Raw genomic sequence first — 20,075 nt, forward strand, 5'->3', positions numbered from 1 at the left:
AAGTCTAAATGCTAAAATTCATCTGATTTGTCTAAATGCTTATGGGTATGCATCTCTCCACGTCTTTTTTGTGGATTGTAGGAACAGAGATGATTGTGGTGCAGTTAAATATTTTTTGTTTTCTATGTAACTGTTGTTCCTGTTACTTTCAGGTCGTCCTGCAACTCTTTTGAGTGATTGCTGGCTTCTCTGTTACCTTCCTCATCATTAATCTGAGGATGTGTTGTGAAATCATGCATGGTTCACCAGTCCATGTTTAACATCCTTTCTATGACTCTATAGCTTTTTCCATTTGAGTGTTATTTTATAATGCTATCCATGAGAACTTTAGGAAGCTCCTTCATTCATTGTGCGTGTGTGTGTGTGTGTGTGTGTGTGTGTATATATATATATATATATATATATATATATATATATATATATATATATATATATAAAACAACAATAACAAAAGTGTCTGAATACTTATTTCCTCTCACTGTAGGTGTTAATATAGTACTCCTTAGTTGGTCTTGCTTAGTTACATATGGGGGCTTTCACACTGCCAGTTTAGTCGAAATAGAGCACGGCCTGCATGAAAAATTGTCAATATGAAAGCTGTCACGTGGACCGGGAAGCGCACCACAGTACCGAACCCGAGACTACCTGTAGTTAGTCTGAGTTCGGCTACACTGGTACTGAGCCGCGATTACCGAGAATGTGAGTACAACTCGTACACGGGTCCGCACTTTTCAGGAAGTAAAGTAACCTGCACATGTTTTAGCCAATGACGACATCCTTAGTTTCCACAACCTGTGTACCATGAGTGGCAGGGGAACATTGTGGGACACAGAAGAGCTCCACTGCTGTGCATAATAGCACCAAAATAATAATAATGGTGTCACGTTGTGTTCTTCACGCGCGTTTGTGATGACAGAAGATGAACCCAAATGCACTGGGGTTCGATAGAATCAATTGAGTCTGAAACCAGACCAACGCTGCAGGGCGCTGGGAACAATCGCACTCGGATTCAGACCGCAGAAAACATGCCCAGTGTTAAAACCACCTGTGTTGTAAAGGTTACATCAGCCCATACTGGATTTCGCAGAGTTTTTATTTGATTGTTGTGGACAAAGATGCTTGATTTTACTTTGGCTTTGTTTCAAAATTTGCTGATTTTTTGTGCTCTTTTGTGAAAAACTACTCGAATTGGCGAAATTGCAATTGCACGATCTTGCTTAGTGAGGTTTGTTGGTAAATTAGACCTTTTAGCAGTACTCATGTTCGATAAACAAGAATTGACGAGGGCTTGGGCTGAATGCACGCTGTGATGACATCACAAAACGCAAAATCCTGTTGGGACTGTGCTGCATCTTATCAGGTTACATTTCAGATACAAAATGCATAAAATGACCGGGTATAAATGTGATCTTGCTGATCTCACCTTCCTGCTTCCCATAGTAATGATTGCCAATTGAAGAATACAGTAGGAGGTCAATATTCCCTCAATCCACTCTAAAAGCACTCAAGTTCGGTTTGGACTCTGCACCCGCAAAAAGGCCTTATATGTGCATCGCATGCAAAAAGGCGAATAAAGGTGTACTTAAATAATACACAAGCAGTGAAAAGGGGTATGGTATATATATTTTAATGTTAAGTAATCAAAGTGAGATCCAATCATGTATAAGATATAAAAGTATTCAGTACATTAATCAAATAAACTAAAATCTTAGTAAGACAACCTAATGTGATTAGAAATTGTGAAAAATCACTAATCAATAAAATAAAAACTGAACTCATGCCACAATTATAGATTATACATGAAGAAAGTAACATTGTGAAAGAAAAAAACTGGGAACAACCCGTCTAATGAGATCATTGTTTTAGTTTTGTATAAAAGCAGGAGCCTGGATTGTATTTGTCAAATGATCTGCAGACATCTTCAGTAAAGTCTGATTTTTGACCTCTTAAACCACCTGACTTTGAGAAGTTTTTAATTTTTGGCTAAGGAGATTTTCCTCCACAGGGGGCACACAAACAATCATTTGACCGCAATATGTTCATTCTTAGAATTATTCTTAACGCAAAAACAACAACAACAACAACATACACACACACAACAACACTAAAACGTGTTGTACACGCAGATCTTTCTAATTGTGTGGTTCTCTAATCACCAGGAGGCGGTGTCTATCAGACCCCAACATGAAACCTATCTGACGTCTATAGGGCTCCATCATCATCACCACCATCATCATCATCATCTTCATCGCCCCTCAACGGCCAAATAACTCTTCGCGTTTGTTTTCAGTGCCTCTGAATGTATTACAATTTATCACTATTATTTTTTTTATTCCCTTCATCATTTACCTTCATGACACCGTCAGGAATTTGGGGCGATTGGAAGTTTTGCTCCCCGCGCGTGCAGGTGGGCGTTCATTAGAAAACAGAGCGCCCTGACGAAACGCACTGAGTGATTAGTTGACTAATCCCGCCGCGACCGTTATCCCGTTCGACATTTCACGGATTCCCCATGAGTATTCCTCCGGTGATCCGTGCTCCGAGCCCCATGCCCGGCTCGCGCGGAGTCTCCTTCCACATGCAGATCGGTTTGAGCCGCGAGCCCGTGCTGCTCGACTCCGCAGACTTCAGCCTCGCGCAGGTCCGGGAAATGGCGTGTTCCATCGTCGACCAGAAGGTAACTCTTATGTCTCGTTTTCTAACGAGCTCATGATGCTCGCCACCTTCTCAAAGTCGGAGTCGAAGGATAATCGAGTGAGTGAGGGAACCGAGTGTAGCATTAACTTTTTGGAGTGAAGTGAATCATGGTGTTGGTTTCAACAACGAACCGAAGCGACACTCCAGGGCTGTGTTTCATGATGATTTGTTGCCTCCAGGTTCATTTTATCAACAAGTCAGTGGTTTGTTTACACCTTTCAGATACGTGTAGACCAGTGGTTTTCAAACCCTTTGCAGCCAGGAACCCTTTAACAGTATTTGTTTGTTTGTTTGTTTGTTTGTTTGTTTAATTTCAAAAAGGGACAGTGTAGATTAATCAGCATTCATAAATGTAAATGCACACAAGTTCATTTACATTATTAGTCCCTTTGCCAGGCATTAAACAACAATAATAACCCAACAAGAAATGATAAACGACACTGTAAAATTAAATACAGTTAAACAACACATATACAACAACTGTAGCCTATGATAAATTCCATGGACCTCACGGTTTATTTTATGAACAATCCAGCTCATTATATATTAGATGCATTCAAATGTGTACAGTAATGCTCTGGTTATTCATCGCAGCTGTAGGGTCTTCTGTTCTTGAACTTTCCAGTCATAGAACAGATCACGTCCAAGTGCTCATTATTTATAGACCTACTTAAAAAAATAAAAAATTGAGGTTGGGATTAAACCCATTCAATAAAGTGACTAGTCAAATCGGCTAATAACAATAAGGACTCATAAATATAAATATAAAAAGCTTAATAATTGTGGGTTGTATTTTTCCGTGCTGGTGTAAAGTGCGAATAAACAAAGCTAGCGATTTATTTGTCCGAACAGCAAAGCATGTTAAAATAAAGTCGAAGGTGTACTGCGCTAACTTGAATGAAATCATTTCCCCCCTTCATAAACCACAAGTTCACAAAACTAGATTAGAGTTTGATGTGGTTTTACACCTTCAAATTGTCAACAATTTGCATGACTAAATTCAAATGAAAAGTTTACATTTATGGTTAGAAATGGATTTCCTCCCTCTTACAACGTCATTCATGAGCCAACCAAAATGAATGTACTAAGGTATAATTTACTACTCAAAGAAATGAAACCGAAAATGAATAAAGCAGTCAAGTCTTGAGTTTGAAGAAAGTCATCAGCAACAACATGAACATATGGTACTGTGCACTTGATGCAGTGGGATATCAACTCTGGATGAAATATAGGCTAATAAAATATAATGTCAAGATGCATTTTCATCAAATTTTGGTCTATAAGCTATACAGAAAACTAATTCAGAGTAGAAACATAAACAAAACGTAATGACTCAAAAGTTCATTATTGTAAAAAAAAAAAAAAAAAAGGTTGCCGTTAATGTTTTTTCTTCATTTGTCTTATGTAGTGCTACAGTAACTGAAGGATACTCGAGAATATTGACTATAGCTATTTCACTGACTCTGATCTTTCGTTTGCAGGGACCTGAGGCAGCAAACTTGTTAGTTGTGAAATAACAAGTTATAATTTACTGGGTGTACAGAGTACAGGGTTCTGTATTTTCACTGAGCATTTGATACACATACAGCATCATATATGTGTTTATACCACAGGATTGTTGCATTCTTGATTCTGATTGGTCAGAGGGTGTGCTGACTACCATTCAAATTACAGGTTTATACTAACGCACTTGTTTGAATACATCTATCTATATCATTCTAATATATAGTTTCTGTACTAACAGCTCATTCACAAGGACATGCAATGTGGATGCTGTATATCTAATAATGAAAAGATTTTTCAAAATGTTTTGTTATTTAACAAAGAAAAACAAAATTGTTGATAAGTTTTCTGTTAGGAGATTTGTGCATTTAACATTTATAGAAACAATCTTGGGGTGTCTTCATGTTGTAACAGTCAGTTTACGTTTGCTTTCTGTTTTTTTTTAGTAACATTACAAGATGAATATTTTTCTCGTCTTATTAATAGGAATAGAGATAAACGAGAAGCTGGTGAAGGAATGACTGTTTATAGCTGCTATGTGACAAATCCATAACATTAAACGTATCTATAAATGCTTTACAAACATGAAGTGGCATTCATTAATAAATTAAAAATTGTTATCTTTGACAAATTACTGTGATATAAGAGGAGTCAAACACTTTTAGATGTCTGTTATAAGAAAAGTACTCCACTAATTGTGCTGCGGAATATATTTCTATAAGAGTATGCTCTGTAGTGTTTTATTCCTTACAAAATCAAGTTTGATTAATGTCATTACGTGTTATTATGTCGTTGTAAAAAGCTCTAAGGGCACTCTTAAAAGGGTCTAAATTGAACGTACGGTTTCATGCTGTGACAAGGTTGGTATTTCACATTTTCCACCAGGTGAGCAGAATTGTGATGGCAAAGTCTTTTCCATTTTCATCTTTGCTACCTCTCTTGCAGTATGTTTATTTGTTATTGTTTTGTTTAACTTTTTAACAGTTTCGCTCTGTTTACGCTCTGTTTTTAGAAGTATAGGTGTTAGATTGTGGCACAGCATTTTGATAACTGTAATCATGTACGGCTGAACAAGGAACACCTTTTTTTCAAGGCCTGAGGTTGTCAGCTTGTGTTTGGGAAAAATAGACGGATGTGTTTAATATATTGAAAGAAAAAGGAGAGGGGCTACGAACAACAGATTTAACCTTAAATCCTTTAACACCTTGTAGACACTTTCTCAGATAGGGAGGGTCTCAGGAGTATAAGAGCTTTTATCACATTAAACAGTCACATGTTGATTTCTGTGCATGAAAATGATGGTGACATTGCTGTGCAGGCAAGACAGGGAAAATGGTGTTTCATTGTCACTGTTTCATTGTCATAGCATGGAGCAGCATGTGTTTATGTGTGTTTGTGCGTTCAGTGTTTGTTCTTTGCCGGATTCACCAAGTTAAAAAGGCCTTATATGGACGCTTACTGTACAGTGTAAGACCACCTACATTGCTTACTGTATTCTGACCACAAAGAGTTGGATCTGATTAATGCCTTGGTATTGTAGTAGCTCACTCTGCCCACACGTTGGGTTACACCTGTCTTCAGTTCTGCTAAAATGACGGTGGTGTAAGCTCTCCTGGAGAAGCAGGGTGGTGCAAGCTCTCCTGGAAAAGCAGGGTGGTGCAAGTTCTCCTGGAAGAGCAGGGTGGTGCAAGCTCTCTTGGAAAAGCAGGGTAGTGCAAGCTCTCCTGGAAGAGCAGGGTGGTGTAAGCTCTCCTGGAAGAGCAGGGTGGTGTAAGCTCTCCTGGAAAAGCAGGGTGGTGCAAGCTCTCTTGGAAAAGCAGGGTGGTGCAAGCTCTCCTGGAAGAGCAGGGTGGTGTAAGCTCTCCTGGAAAAGCAGGGTGGTGCAAGCTCTCCTGGAAAAGCAGGGTGGTGCAAGCTCTCCTGGAAAAGCAGGGTGGTGCAAGCTCTCCTGGAAAAGTAGGGTGGTGCAAGCTCTCCTGGAAAAGCAGGGTGGTGCAAGCTCTCCTGGAAAAGTAGGGTGGTGCAAGCCTTCTGGAAAAGCAGGGCTACTAAGGAGAGGAAGTATGAGCATGCCAATTGTCTGGTGAGAGTTGTATATCTGCACAATGTCTTTTCAACTCTGGATTGTAGTAACATGTGCCAGAGGATGACTGCTTTGCTCAGTTACTGAAGGCACAGTCCAAGAAATTGTTGCTCTGTTCACTATATATTGTTACTCTATCTACAACAGGTTCTTCCCTATAACTGAGTTATAGAGCCAAATCATCTCAGTGTATCCAAGTTTTAAAATGTTTTATCAGCATACAGTTAAAAGCGAAAGATTGGTACCCCAATGGTTTCTGGGTGGATTTATTTATTTATTTATTTATTTAATTTTCCAATTTATCCACCAGGAGAAAAAGAAAATAGTTTGAAAGGTTTTAACCAAGAATGTTAACCAAGAATGTTAAAAACTATAGTAGCAGGACCCGAAAGCTGCCCAGAGAATATGAAAAGATGTTGGAGGCAGTTATAAAGGCAAAGGCTGAGTGTACATGTTATTAAAGAATATGTATATCACATTTTTTAAAAATTTGTGTTAATGAAGGAACATCTGTAAATTCTAACACACTAAATGACCTGTTGGCACAAATTAGATTTGAGTTCAAAAATTTGTTCAAAGGGTGTGCAAACATTTGCACTGAACTATTGTTCATGACATTAACTGAATGATTGTTAATAGATCACCATTCAAACAGATTTAGTTTTACCTTTAAAATACTTAAACTTCCTATATTGCATAGAGTACACCACTGAGCTTGGTTAACACACACACACACACACACACACACACACACACACACATATATATATATATATATATATATATATATATATATATATATATATATATATATATATATATATATATATATATATATATATATATATAGTTAATGTGTGTGTCAGATTATGTACAAGAACATACTACCTTTGGTAGCAGACCACTCAATTTTTATGTGAGCAAAAGTATCTGTACAAATAATATTAAGGTAAATCACCAAACTGTTGCATTCTTCTTTTGTGATGATTTTCCTGGCTTGTACTCCAACTTCTTTTAGTTATTGTTTATTTTGGGGGTTTTGTCCCTTCAGTCTCCCCTACAGGAATTGAAATACACGCTCAATTGGGATAAGGTCTGGTGATTGACATGGCTAGTCTAAAACTTTGCACCTTTGTCCCCTGATAAAGTCCTTTGTTGTGCTGGCAGTGTGTCTTGGATCATTGCCTTGCTGCATGATGAAGTTCCTCCCAATTAGATTGGATGCATTTCTCTGTAAATTGGCAAACAGATTGTTTCTGTAGACAGCTAAATTTATTCTGCTGCTACCATCATGAGTTACATCATCAAGATTAGTGAGCCCATTACAGAAGCAGCCATGCAAGCCCAAGCCATGACACTACCTGCACCGTATTTGACTGATGTGCTTGTATGTTTTAGATCATGAGCAGATCCTTTTGTTCTCCACACTCTGGTAGAGGGTAATCTTGGTTCCAGAACTTTGTATTTCTTTACGAATTCCAATCTGGCTTTCCGATTCTTAATACCGATGAGTGGTTTGCATCTTGTGCTATGGCCTCTATATTTCTGCTCTCAAAGTCTTCTTCGGTGGATTGCGATAACTTTTATCATTTTAATAACAAATGCAGTTTTCACAGGTGAAACCCAGGGCTCAAATCAAGAGTAGACATTTAAAGCTATTAATAAACAGTCAATCTAACAGGGCACACCAGGGCATCTAGAAACATGTCAGTCACATGTTTCAGTATTTTTTGATCACTTGAAAATTGAGTGGATTCAAACAACAGGTGCCATATTCTAAATTGTTTAACACATTTAGATTTAAAATGTAAATAAATGGAAATGAAAGCTGAAATTCTAATCTATTCATCCTTTGATTTCAAACCCAAATGTCTTCAGTATACTTCAGTACAAACAAAAGAATTGGCCTTGCCATTCCAATACTTTCAGAGGGAATTGCAATTTAAATAATGAATAACTGAATATATATCTACACTATTCACTATTCATGCCAAAGGTGTTCAGTGAGGTTGAGGTCAGGGCTCTGTGCAGGCCACTCAAGTTCTTACACACCAATCTTGTCAAACCATGTCTTCACGGACCTCGCCTTGTGTACAGGGGCATTGCCATCCTGGACCATGTTGTGCTTGACCCCTTAGTCAAGGACAACTTTATTGCTACAGCATACAATGACATCCTCTACAGTTGTGTGCTTCCAACTTTGTGGCAACAGTTTGGGGAAGACCCACTTAAAGTATGGGTGTGATTATCAAGTGTCCCCAAACATCTGCCCATAGCTTGGTAGATGGTCGTTGAGAAATAATCCCACATAATGCTCCACTATGACATTCACAGCATGAACAGTGAAAGATGATTTGGAGAAGATTTTAAAGATGAACAGGCTTATTGCATTGTTTTGTTACAATTGGTCAAGTAGGATCCAAGCTGCAGAAACAGTGCATGCCTTAAATTACTACACATCCAGGTAATGCTGTGTAAAATGTTTAACATCACAGTTCCTATACTATCTGAATACTAAAATGGTCAAAATATGTGAAACATTCAGCTTTAAGCATCAGCAATCCAGTCATGTCTCATCGATGTCAGTGAAAGATAATCAGGATATTAGTGCAGGATGTTTTTCCAGACACTAGATTAAACTGGATTGTTGGAAATAAGTAAGACATACAGGAATATGTTCCATACAGTAACAAAATATCTGTCCAAGAGACAAAAGACAATAGTCATAGCTTCTATTAACTTTATCCCAAGACACATTAGAGATGAAATACTTTAGTTCATAAACCAGTCAACATGATGCTAGCCTCAGTATCACTGAGCACAATTAAGCTGGGCTAATTTTTTGGCATTTAGAGGCACAAGAGGCAGCGAAGAATGACATTCATGTTAAGTGAATAGTTCCCCAGAACCAAAATCAGACTCCTCTCCAATCTACTCCATAAGTATGCCATTCAGTTTCAAGTTTCAAAATCTTGATTTGACCTTCTCTGTGGAGGCTCCATATATGAAACCTTCCTCAACCATCTTCTTTCTCACACTGCCAAAAGTCCTTACTACTATCAAGGGGATGCCTAATAGACTGTGAATCCATTAGTGCTCAGGATTATCAGGTTTAATTAAAGTGATGGCGCCTTTGTTTCAAGTTTGCACCTTTTTGCATTACCACTTGTGCATGCGTTCTTATTAATCAGTGGGGTAGCTGCACTCCTCATGCTAAGTGCTAACCATTCCTATTGCTCAGTCCATATGGAGGCGCTGGTGGAGGAGCAGAGCAGCTGATGGCTCCTTTCGTTTAGTTTGGTTTAGGTTTTTAGTTGTCACCATATGCTCCTGGCATGTTGATGTGCACACCAGTGTTTTGATCTGAACAATATTGTAAGCACCACTGGACAGGTAATGAAAGAGTGTAATGTAAAAAAAAAAAAACCTGGACATGCACACGAAAAGCACGATCGTTTAAGTTTATTTGAAAATTAATTTTAATGAATAGGAAATTTAAACTTATACACTGAGTTGCCGGGGTTTTAGGTAACAAGTTCAGACTGCATTCGCTTGGTTTTTATATGGAAACATACAGTAGTGGAATATTAAATCTAATAAATATATAATATCTGTCATTGCCACAATGTCATTTTAACAGTAATATTATGCTAAACACTGCCTTCAGGTAAAGATGCAACATATTATTGCATGGGTACAGGGGTTCAGTGACTTCAACAGCAGGTTAAGTAGTAACAGTACTAAAAAACCGGACCATTTTCCATAATTTAGTAACTCATTGCTTTTTTTTCCAGCACTGCTATCTGTACCTGGCACAAGTTTAAACCATGTTATCTCCGAAGCCCAAGCTTTAATGACAATGGTTCTGTGCTGGCAGAGTCTTTTCATTCATTCCCATAAAGGAGAGTCATATTCTACCATTAAGCATTGTGCAAATCCTGAATGGTCTGCATTTCATACCGTCGTCTTTGAAAGACGTAGGTATTAGAGCAAATTATATATTCACGTCACCAAAGATAGTAGCTGTGAATTGGTGATATTAGCTTATATGGTCATCTTAGCAACATTGGTCTTTTTGCGTGAGCAGGAGAGTGGTCCCTCTAGTTGCTTGGCAACTGATTATGATTGCCTGTGAAGTACTCATCTGAGTGCCATTATGGTGACGAGAGCCATGTGCGGCGAGGTCATGCACTCACATACACGCACACGCACACGCACACGCACACACACACACACACACACACACACACACACACACACACACACACACACACACACACCGGCAGGAGATGAGTACTGTACAGAGACCATTGTGGAGCAGCTGTTTTGGAGATCAGTGAAAGAGCTGCCTTCATTAGCATTGACAGATGTGATACCATGTTTTTGTATGCGTTGCGTATGTATTTACACATGCACAGACAGCTTGTCCATCTTGGAGGGTCATGATTCCTTCCTTAGCTCCTCTGATCCCTCGCTAAGATCCCAGCGATATGTGAGATTATCACAAAAGCTCACTTTGGGCTCATAAAAATGGTTGAGCGTGGTCTGTTATGGTCTTTTGTAAGGCACGTATGATACAGGATATTTGAGAGGGCTGTTGCGCATCAAAGAGAGCGTCTGAGCATCCTTTGTCTTCACCAATTCAACAGTGCTGCAACAAGGACTCTTCATGTTTTACACTGAGAGAAGCAGGGAGGGCCAACAAAAGGAATCTTTTTAATTGCTTTTGGTAATACAGTAAACATTGCATACTGCAGTAGCTGAAATGGCCAAAAATATGCAGCGGTTTCTCTCTGTGTTAATATGCTTCGCTGAAAGGTTACCTCATTTCCATGGTTGTTTAGGTAAGACCTGCAAAACACAATTATCTCTTCGCAAGAAACGTGCTGAGACTTCACAAACCAAGACGCAGTGCTCCAGTATATCCTTGCCGAGTTTTTTTTTTTTATCTCACAAAAGGCACACACTGAAAATTGATCAGCCAATTGCATACAACAAATCAAACAAGAATAATATGCCTTTGTGCAAAAACATTGTAATTCAATTTTCTGAGGTGACAAGGAATGTCTATTAATCATCCATGTGCAATGGAGCATCAATATGGATTCAACTTTGTCTGTTTTTGTGTAGTCGCTGATATGGTATAAAGTTGTAAAACTTTTCTTCCATGCCTTAGCAGCTAAATTTGGCGTTCATTTTGTTTAATGATTGTTACACCCCATACTGTGCAGAGGAGTTCAATAAAGCTCATAGTCGGTGAAATATTGGAATTACTGTCAATTTAGAGGCATACCACCTGCTAAGCCCGTCATGTAATTTTAATGTTCTGCCATAGCACCTCAAAGCCCAGTAGAACCTGTGTGGTGCTTGAGCGCAAGCTGACTGTGCCAAGGGTTAGTTAGTGGGCATGCTGGCGCTGAGCAAGAGAGCTGCAAAACACTCACTAATAACGTGTGAACATACAGCTATTAAGGTGACAATGAGAATCTTAACAGGCCTAAAAGAGTGTTTTAATTAGATACAGTGTGTCGTCTTGCCTTAAATGAGAGTACGCTCTTCATCCAGGTTGTTCCCCTCAGTATTAACGACATGCTAATGTATGCAAGCAACATCTTTCTGTGGAGTTTAGAATTTGCACCTGTAGACATGAATGACCCAAGAAAAGTGATTATGTGAATGTAGTTTGCGTAGCTGTACTGCTATTTAAAAAAATGACTTACACAGCAATTTGAAAGCCAAACCTGTGAATATGGGAAATTATAAACTTAGCTAAATTGCTAAAGCAACTGGGAACTCATCTACCTTTGTGTACGCGCATATATATATATATATATATATATATATATATATATATATATATATATATATATATGCGCGTACACAAAGGTAGATGAGTTATATCTAGTATGAGTTATGTATAGTAGATATATACATATATATATACTGTATATATATATATATATATATATATATATATATATATATATATATATACACAAAAGTGTGCAAAAGTGCAGTAATAAACAGTAATAAATGAAACAAAGTCACTATTTAGTTTGATGACCCTTCGCTTTAAAAAAAGAGAAGTCTCAGGTACACATTCTGCAGTTTTATAAGGAAATGAGCTGTAAGTTTTATTAAGTATGTTGCATCACCAGCCACGGTTCTTCTGGAGATTTTGACTGTTGCACTCGCTTCTTATTTTTGCAGAAAAATCCAGCAGCCTTCATTATTTTTTGTCTGAAAAGTGGTTTCTTTAATACTCTTATATGCTGCTTTCTTCACTGACATACAAAGATTTTTCTGTAACATTTAATTTTGTGCTGGAAAACTAATGTTTGGAAATATAAAATGTTTTTTGTACTAACTGGGTAATGTAGAAGTCATAAACTAAAAATCTATAACAAAGTTTGTACAAAAAAATAGGGTGCCTAAGACTTTTGTACACACACACACACACACACACACACACACACACACACACACACACACATATATATATAAATATATATAGTGTGTGTGTGTATGTGTGTGTGTGTGTGTGTGTGTGTGTGTGTGTGTGTGTGCGCGCGTGTGTGTGTATGCGGCTAGGTGCATATTCTGTTGTTACCTTGATGCTGGGTTTCATGTATTACTTACCACTTGTGCAAAATAGTCTAAGGCTTATTGTCGTGTGCTTGTATACTATTTTACTCCTGTCTTTTGAAGGTTGTTGTAAACCTTTGGCTCTGTCTAAGTCACTTTGACCGAAGGTGTGCTCCAAAAACACGGTTAATATGCCATACTGCTAATGAGCAATGATAACTCACAACAGGTTGTATTTGCAAGAACATAGCCATAGTTTTTGAACATCAAACGGCTTGAGTGTTAGCAGAGCTGGAGAGAATCTGTTTGCCCTTTCTGTTAGGCCTTGAATGTGGCCCCATGCCTGCCATTGGCAAAACGTTTAGGCTTTTTTGGCCTTGTAGGCGCAGAGGGAGGGAGAAAAACAAAAGCACAATGCTCCAACAGTATTGACCAGTGGTTGTCACAGCACAGCTAGCACCCGCTAGCCTGCAGACTCAACATGGCTAGCCATGGCTCTGATTGGTTGATGGTTTGTGTGTGTTCCATGGCTTGATCTGTATGGGAAAATTGCCTGGTGTGTTAGTCTCGCTGAGAGAAAAGACAGACTGGTTCTATCTTTGTTCTCTGTACAGGTAGAGAGTGTAGCTGAACTTAAAGAGAGATACAAAGGCCAACTAATTATTGTTATTAAATACAGAACCTCTGCAATATTGTATTCATGTTCATATACTCAGACTTCAGAAACAGAATTAAAAGCGGCTAAAGCTAAAGCTCCACAGTGGCTTTTTTATTTGTCCTATTTTTGGTCTGTACTCCAGCACAAGGAATTTAAATGGACAAATTAATTTGTTTCTTGGACAGCTGTGATGACATAAAGCAGCCGTCAGACCAACCACAAATACATTTGCCAGGCAGAAAAGCCAGTGAAAAGATGCGAGGCATGCATTAGCTTTTTCATGAGACTGTTTTGAGTTGGTCTTGTTATCAAAAATAGAAATAGAAATAATTTGCAACATATGCCCTGCTTGCTCAATTATACTAAACCTGGACCGATGAGACTGAAAACCAAAATAAAAGGTTAATCGAGGTGAACATGAACCTAATCCTTGAAAGCGTTGACCGATAGAAAACAAGAGGCCATCTCCTTTTTTTTGGAAAAAAAAAAACAACAGAAAGGAGGGAATGGTATTATTAAATGTGTCATGCTATTTTCCTTTTCTCTTTAGTCTTTTTTTCTTTTTTCTTTTCAAACAGAGGAAATCACACACCACACAAACAGAACTTTGACTGCTGGTGGGAATGAGAGAGCAGTCAAAGAAAGCAAAGCCTTAAATGTTGAAACTGTGTGAGTTTGTCGCTCAACACAGTACAAGCATGATTCAGTTCACGTCACAAAGCAGAGACATATAACATGGCAGCGCATTAATGACGCAACATTTAAAATGAAAACACCGGAAGCTCCAGATTGGAAAATCTGCTTCATATTACACAATGTTTCATGAAATGGACTTGACATTTTTATGATCATAGGGTCAGAATAATAAAATGTGCAAAACACTACCATAGAAACACCATGTGTTTCAGATGTTGTTCAGATTAGTGACAAGACATCGAATGTAGGCTAATGATTCAGTAAAGTTAAGTAAAGATAGACATAATTCATTTGAATCTTAACATTTCAATGTTCTTCTACCATTATTTTAAATGATCTAATTTCCTTATTTGTAATTGTTGTAAATTAAATTGTATTGGTTATGATCATTGGAACAGGAAATAATCACTAGATTATTTGACGTACAAAATAGTTGACAGATTTTTCAATTATATATATAAAAAAAAAAAAATTGTTGTAGGCCTACTGTAAAGCATTGTATCACCCTTGCCTTGAACACCTAATCAGACCATGTTCCATAAGCTTGCTCTCTTTAGCCCTGTGTTTTGACCTTAGCCTTACTTTATCTTATTAAAGCCCCACTGCTCAGCACACAGATTTCACACCTCTGTCATTCCAGAGCCATGTGCATCAGATCAGTGCAGAGTGGGACAACATTTCCTGTAGGTCTGAGTGTTTCAGCACCTGAACAAAACACGGCTGTGCTGGTGAAAGCTCTGCACATCCTGTCAATGGACACAGCGCTAAGCTTCTAACAACGAGCACAGACTTTTCTTCCCCATTTATCTGTAAAATCACTTTGCTTGGCAAGAGTTATGCCGATTATAAATCACCATGTGACAGACAGAGACTGGATATTACTGTTAAACTTAATAAACAACACACATTTTATTTGCTATAATAGTCAACTACTGGCTTATAGTTAAAAAAAAAAAGGAGATTACTTAATTAACTCATAACACTTGTTATAAGATGATTGTTCTCTAAAATGACCATTTGATGACCTGTTCAAGAGGAAATGAAAAACATAGGTCTGTTATGTCTGGGTAATATCAGCTGGGTAGTGCTTCATCTTCTATTCATCTACAGGTAATACATGACAGTGTGACAAGCCACAGACTTCTTTCCCAGATCACTCAGTGTATAAGCCAACTGTGGGCTGTCTGTATATAGACAAAATATTCAAATCAGTATAGACTCTGTTAAAGATCATCTTGTTACCTTTAATATGTTACTCAGACACAGTTTAAAAAAAAGAAAGAAAAAAAAGAAATTGTTTTCTTAATTAAAAAAACAATACCACTTCTTACTTTACACAACTTTTTACTGATACTACTGACTAAATCTTACTTTACTAACTGATAATAACTTCAGAACTCTCCCTGATATAGATAAGAGATATATGTTGAACAGATGTAGATACATTTGAGCCAAGGTTAAACTGCTTGTTCAGTTCTATTAATCTAATTATATTGTGCAAACTCAAAAGCTCTATTGGAATCAGATTCTTAAGAGATTTTTATGCTTTAAACCCATTTTGAACAAAAAGACAATGCTTTTAGCAGGAAACTGATTTTATCTCTTTATTTAAAACTTAGTGATCATAATTTGAAAAATAATTTGTCAATTTGTATATAGGAGGTCTGGTTATCAGAGTATAGTAACAATTTTTCTTTCTAACCTAGCAAGAATTGCAGCTAACTAGCTAAATTATCTCACTAGTATCTAGCTGGTTTTAAGTAGTCTAGTTTAGGTCTTGATACCCTTGAAATGGAAAGACAGGAATTAGCTGGCTGAATTAATTACCAACTAAATAATATCAAGCATGTATTTAAAAAAAAAAAATGATTTGGTGGCTGTTCTTAACTATTTAGCTAGCTTGTGTTAGCTAGGTCTAATTAACTGGTGTTAGAAAAGATGCATTTGAATGTTTCTTTTCAATAATGAATAAAATATATAGTGGCATAACAACTCAGCCTTTCTTATGACACGTGCAGGGCTCTTCCAAAGACTTCTCAAGACTTAGAACCCAGGTCCAACTCTTTTAGGTTTGAAAGTGATATATTATTTAAAAGTATATATTCTTTTAAACCACTACTGTACAATCAAAAATCCCTAAACAGAATTGGCAAGTGTAGAGGTTATGTATATGTTCAGTCACATACAAAAAATATTAGCTATTGAGTCACCAAACAAAAAACACAGAGGACATTATACCATTAACTGAAACCATTACTAAGGTAAATTTATACTGTCTTAATATTTACTACCCCTTATGGTATTTTGGTGGATAAACTAACAACACTTGCTTTGTTAGTTGTTTCTGAGGTTATTTCTTGATTAATGTATTTACTTTTCATGAGACCTGGGCTACCACTTATCACATACTAAAGTCATTAGACATGATGAGCTAGAATCCACCAGGTTTATTCAAGAACTTGAGAAATAGGTGTCTAAAATGGGCACTGGGATATATTGAAAGAATGTTGCTGGGGATGGCTGTCTGCACATGGAGAAAGTGTGGGGTGGGTGAGAGAGGCTCAGCAGTTAAAGCAGAACGGATGATTCACTGTTCCCAGCAGCTTTTAGAGTGTGCTTGCTCGCGCTCTCTTTCTCTCTGTCTATATCTGCCTCTCTCTCTGGCCCTCCTCTGCATTGGCACACCTGCTTCTTTCAGCCTTGCTCCACCTTGACAGCCAGCTTCAACAACCTGGTGTTTAAAGGGAAGACAATGTCCAAATTGATGTCCCTCACATACAGTGCTAGTCAGTCATCCACAAAAGCAGCAGAAGAAAATGAAAGAGGGAAGAAAATGACAGCCCTGAAGATGCAACATTCAAGGCAACACTGTGAAGCACCCTAAGAGGCCATAACATGGAGTTATAGAAGATTCCCGAGCTTAGAGCCAGGCATCTCCCAAGGGGTTAATGATGAGGATCGGTGGGTGTCGCTGTGGCTTTGATGGCTCGGTACATGCACATCCATTTGTCTCCAATAAATGAATAGTGCTCAGTCAGCCTTGGGCTTCTGCTGCCATGACAACCCATACTGCTACAGTGAGGCTGCTGTCATGGCGACCTCAGAATGTTCACTCGCCTCAGTGTGTCTTTATTGTACCAAACTCATTAGAATGAGCAAAATTAAAAAATACAAACCCACACATGCCCTCACTGATCTGCAGTCTGGATTTAATCATATAAAACAGCGTTAATAGATCACCCGTAACATATCACCAGCAATAGAAGTGAATCTGTGTTTGTATTGACTGGAGCTGTTTTCTTGCCTCGGCGCTATGTATTGTACACTTTGCTGCAGTCAGCCACAGCTTCTGCACTGTGGATATTGCTGAATACACACAGGGCCCAGCAGTGCATTCTTAACAACTATAATATCCCTGAAATGTGTCTCCTTTTCATTTCCATTTTCATAGTTCAATGTTGTTGACCAAAGATTATTCAAATGAAAATGAGATAATTTCAATTAAAATGCAACTGTTAATTGTATCTTGCCAAAAAGAGCAATGGTAACATATTATAACTTGTAATCCTTGAAAATATTGTCAGAACAGAATTAACCTAATGTAAAAGATACATTTCTTAAGATTTCTTAAGGTCTTAAGAATGATCAGTTAGAATGATGAGGTTCAGCTGTGGAGCGGTCTCTTTTGCACCATAGAGAGATGACCTGATATCCCTGGCCTGGATTGAATGCGGAGCGATGGCTGCTGCACAGCCAGAGGAAGGAACAAAGCTCAAGGCGGAGCCTGAGGGGGAAGCGACATTCCCCATGAAGCTAGAGGGGGGAGTGCCGCTCTCCGTGAGGTCCGCGGGGGGAGCAAAGTTCTCCGCGAGGCCAAAGGGAAGCTCAAAGATTTCCGCAAGGCCAGAGAGGGGAGTGAGGTTCTCCGCTAGGCCAGAGGGAGGAACGATGCTCTCTGCAAAGCACGAAGGGGGAACGATGCCTTCCGTGGAGCAGGAAGGGGGAGCGACATATGGCGTTAAGCAAAGAAAAGCAGCGACATCTTCAGCGGAACATGGAAGCAGAGCGACGTCCTCAGCCGAGCAGGAAGGCGGTGCGACGTCCTCAGCCGAGCAGGAAGGCGGTGCGACATCCTCAGCCGAGCAGGAAGACGGAGCGAAGTCCTCAGCTGAGCAGGAAGGCGGAGCGAAGTCCTCAGCTGAGCAGGAAGGCGGCGCGAAGTCCTCAGCCAAGCAGGAAGCCGGAGCGACGTCATCAGCCGAGCAGGAAGGCGGTGCAATGTCCTCAGCGGAGCAGAAAAGTCGAGCAATGCCCTCAGCGGAGTAGAAAAGCTGAGCAAAGTCCTCAGCAAAGTAGGAAAGCAGAGCAACGTTCTTAGTGGAGCGGGAAAGCAGAGCGACGTTCTTAGTGGAGCGGGAAAGCAGAGCGGAGCACTTGGCCATGCCGGGACACGGAGCAACGTCTTCAGCTGAACAGGGTGACTGAGCGGCGTCCTCAGCTGAACAGGAATGCTGAGCGGCGTCCTCAGACAAGCAAGGAGGCTGAGTGACATCCTCAGCGGGGCAGAAAAGCTGAGCGATGCCCTCAGCGGCGCAGAAAAGCCGAGCAACGTCCTCAGTGGAGCAGGAAAGCAGAGAGATGTTCTTAGCGGAGCAGGAAAACAGAACGGAGCACTTGGCCATGCCGGGACGTGGAGCGACGTCTTCAGCTGAACAGGGTGACTGAGCGGCGTCCTCAGCTGAACAGGAATGCTGAGCGGCATCGTCAGACGAACAAGAAGGATGAATGAACAGTGGAGAGTGAGAGATGGTTCCTGCCTGGTTGGAAGGCTCCCTCTTGTACAGGGCCTCTTGGACCTGAAAAATTCTGCGGCATCCAGGTTCATGGTCTCACGTTCTGTCATGTTATGGAGGTTGAGACAGATGCACGTGCAGATTTTCCCGATTTAATAAAGAAACAAACAAAATTCAAAAGACACTATGACTTTGAGGAAAAACACTGTGGCAAAGACTAAACATAAACTAAAGAACAAAACACAGCAACAGGGACAAAAGTAAAGAAAGACAATTGTGAGACAAGTAGTTTAGTTCAAACTGTGGCTATATACACGAGTGCTCAATTAACGGGAACGTGATTCATTTGCAGGAGTCATGTGATTGTGATGAAGTGGCTGCTGGGAACTGTAGTTCAGAGTTCCTTCTCTGATTACATGACAAAACCTGATTTACAATGTGGTTGAATAATTTTGATTGCAACTGTGTGTGTATATATATATATATATATATATATATATATATATATATATATATATATATATATATATATGTGTGTGTGTGTGTGTGTGTGTGTGTGTGTGTATGTGTGTTTGTATACACACACAATCCAAAAAAGTTACACATTACAATCCAAAAAAGTTGGGACAGTATGGAAAATGCTAATAAAAACAAAGTGGAGTGATTTGTAAATGTACTTTGATTTGTATTTAAACAAAAAAAACGTACAGACAAGGTATTTGATGTTTTACCTAACCAACTGCATAGGTATTTGAAGATACATGTTTATTTTGAAATTGATGCATGCAACACATTCCAAAAACGTTGTAACAGGGGCAATTTAGAACTAATAGTGATGTGACAAGTTCGAATAAGACGATGAAGTGAAACAGGTGAGGCAATCGTCTAATCATAGTATACAGGGAGCCTCCAAAAAGGCCTAGTCCTTCAAGAGCAAGGATGGGTCGAGGCTCGGCAATCTGCCAACAGATACATCAGCAAATAATCAAACACTTTGAGAACAAAGTTCCCCAAAGACAAATCAGTAGGATTTTTGGGCATTTCACCTTCTACACAATAT

General features: G+C 38.9%; 1 protein-coding gene across 1 annotated transcript in view; it reads left to right on the forward strand.

Moving 5' to 3' along the window:
* Positions 1 to 2,144: 2,144 nt before the first annotated feature.
* Positions 2,145 to 20,075, forward strand: part of prkd1 (protein kinase D1) — a 54,191-nt gene continuing 36,260 nt past the window's right edge. Inside the window, exon 1 of the mRNA XM_017475478.3 lies at positions 2,145 to 2,677. Within this exon, the coding sequence (XP_017330967.1) occupies positions 2,513 to 2,677 (165 nt within the window). The 5' untranslated portion in view covers positions 2,145 to 2,512. The remainder of the gene's footprint in view (positions 2,678 to 20,075) is intronic.

Source organism: Ictalurus punctatus, chromosome 9, assembly GCF_001660625.3.
Source record: "Ictalurus punctatus breed USDA103 chromosome 9, Coco_2.0, whole genome shotgun sequence".
Taxonomy (NCBI): Eukaryota; Metazoa; Chordata; class Actinopteri; order Siluriformes; family Ictaluridae; genus Ictalurus; species Ictalurus punctatus.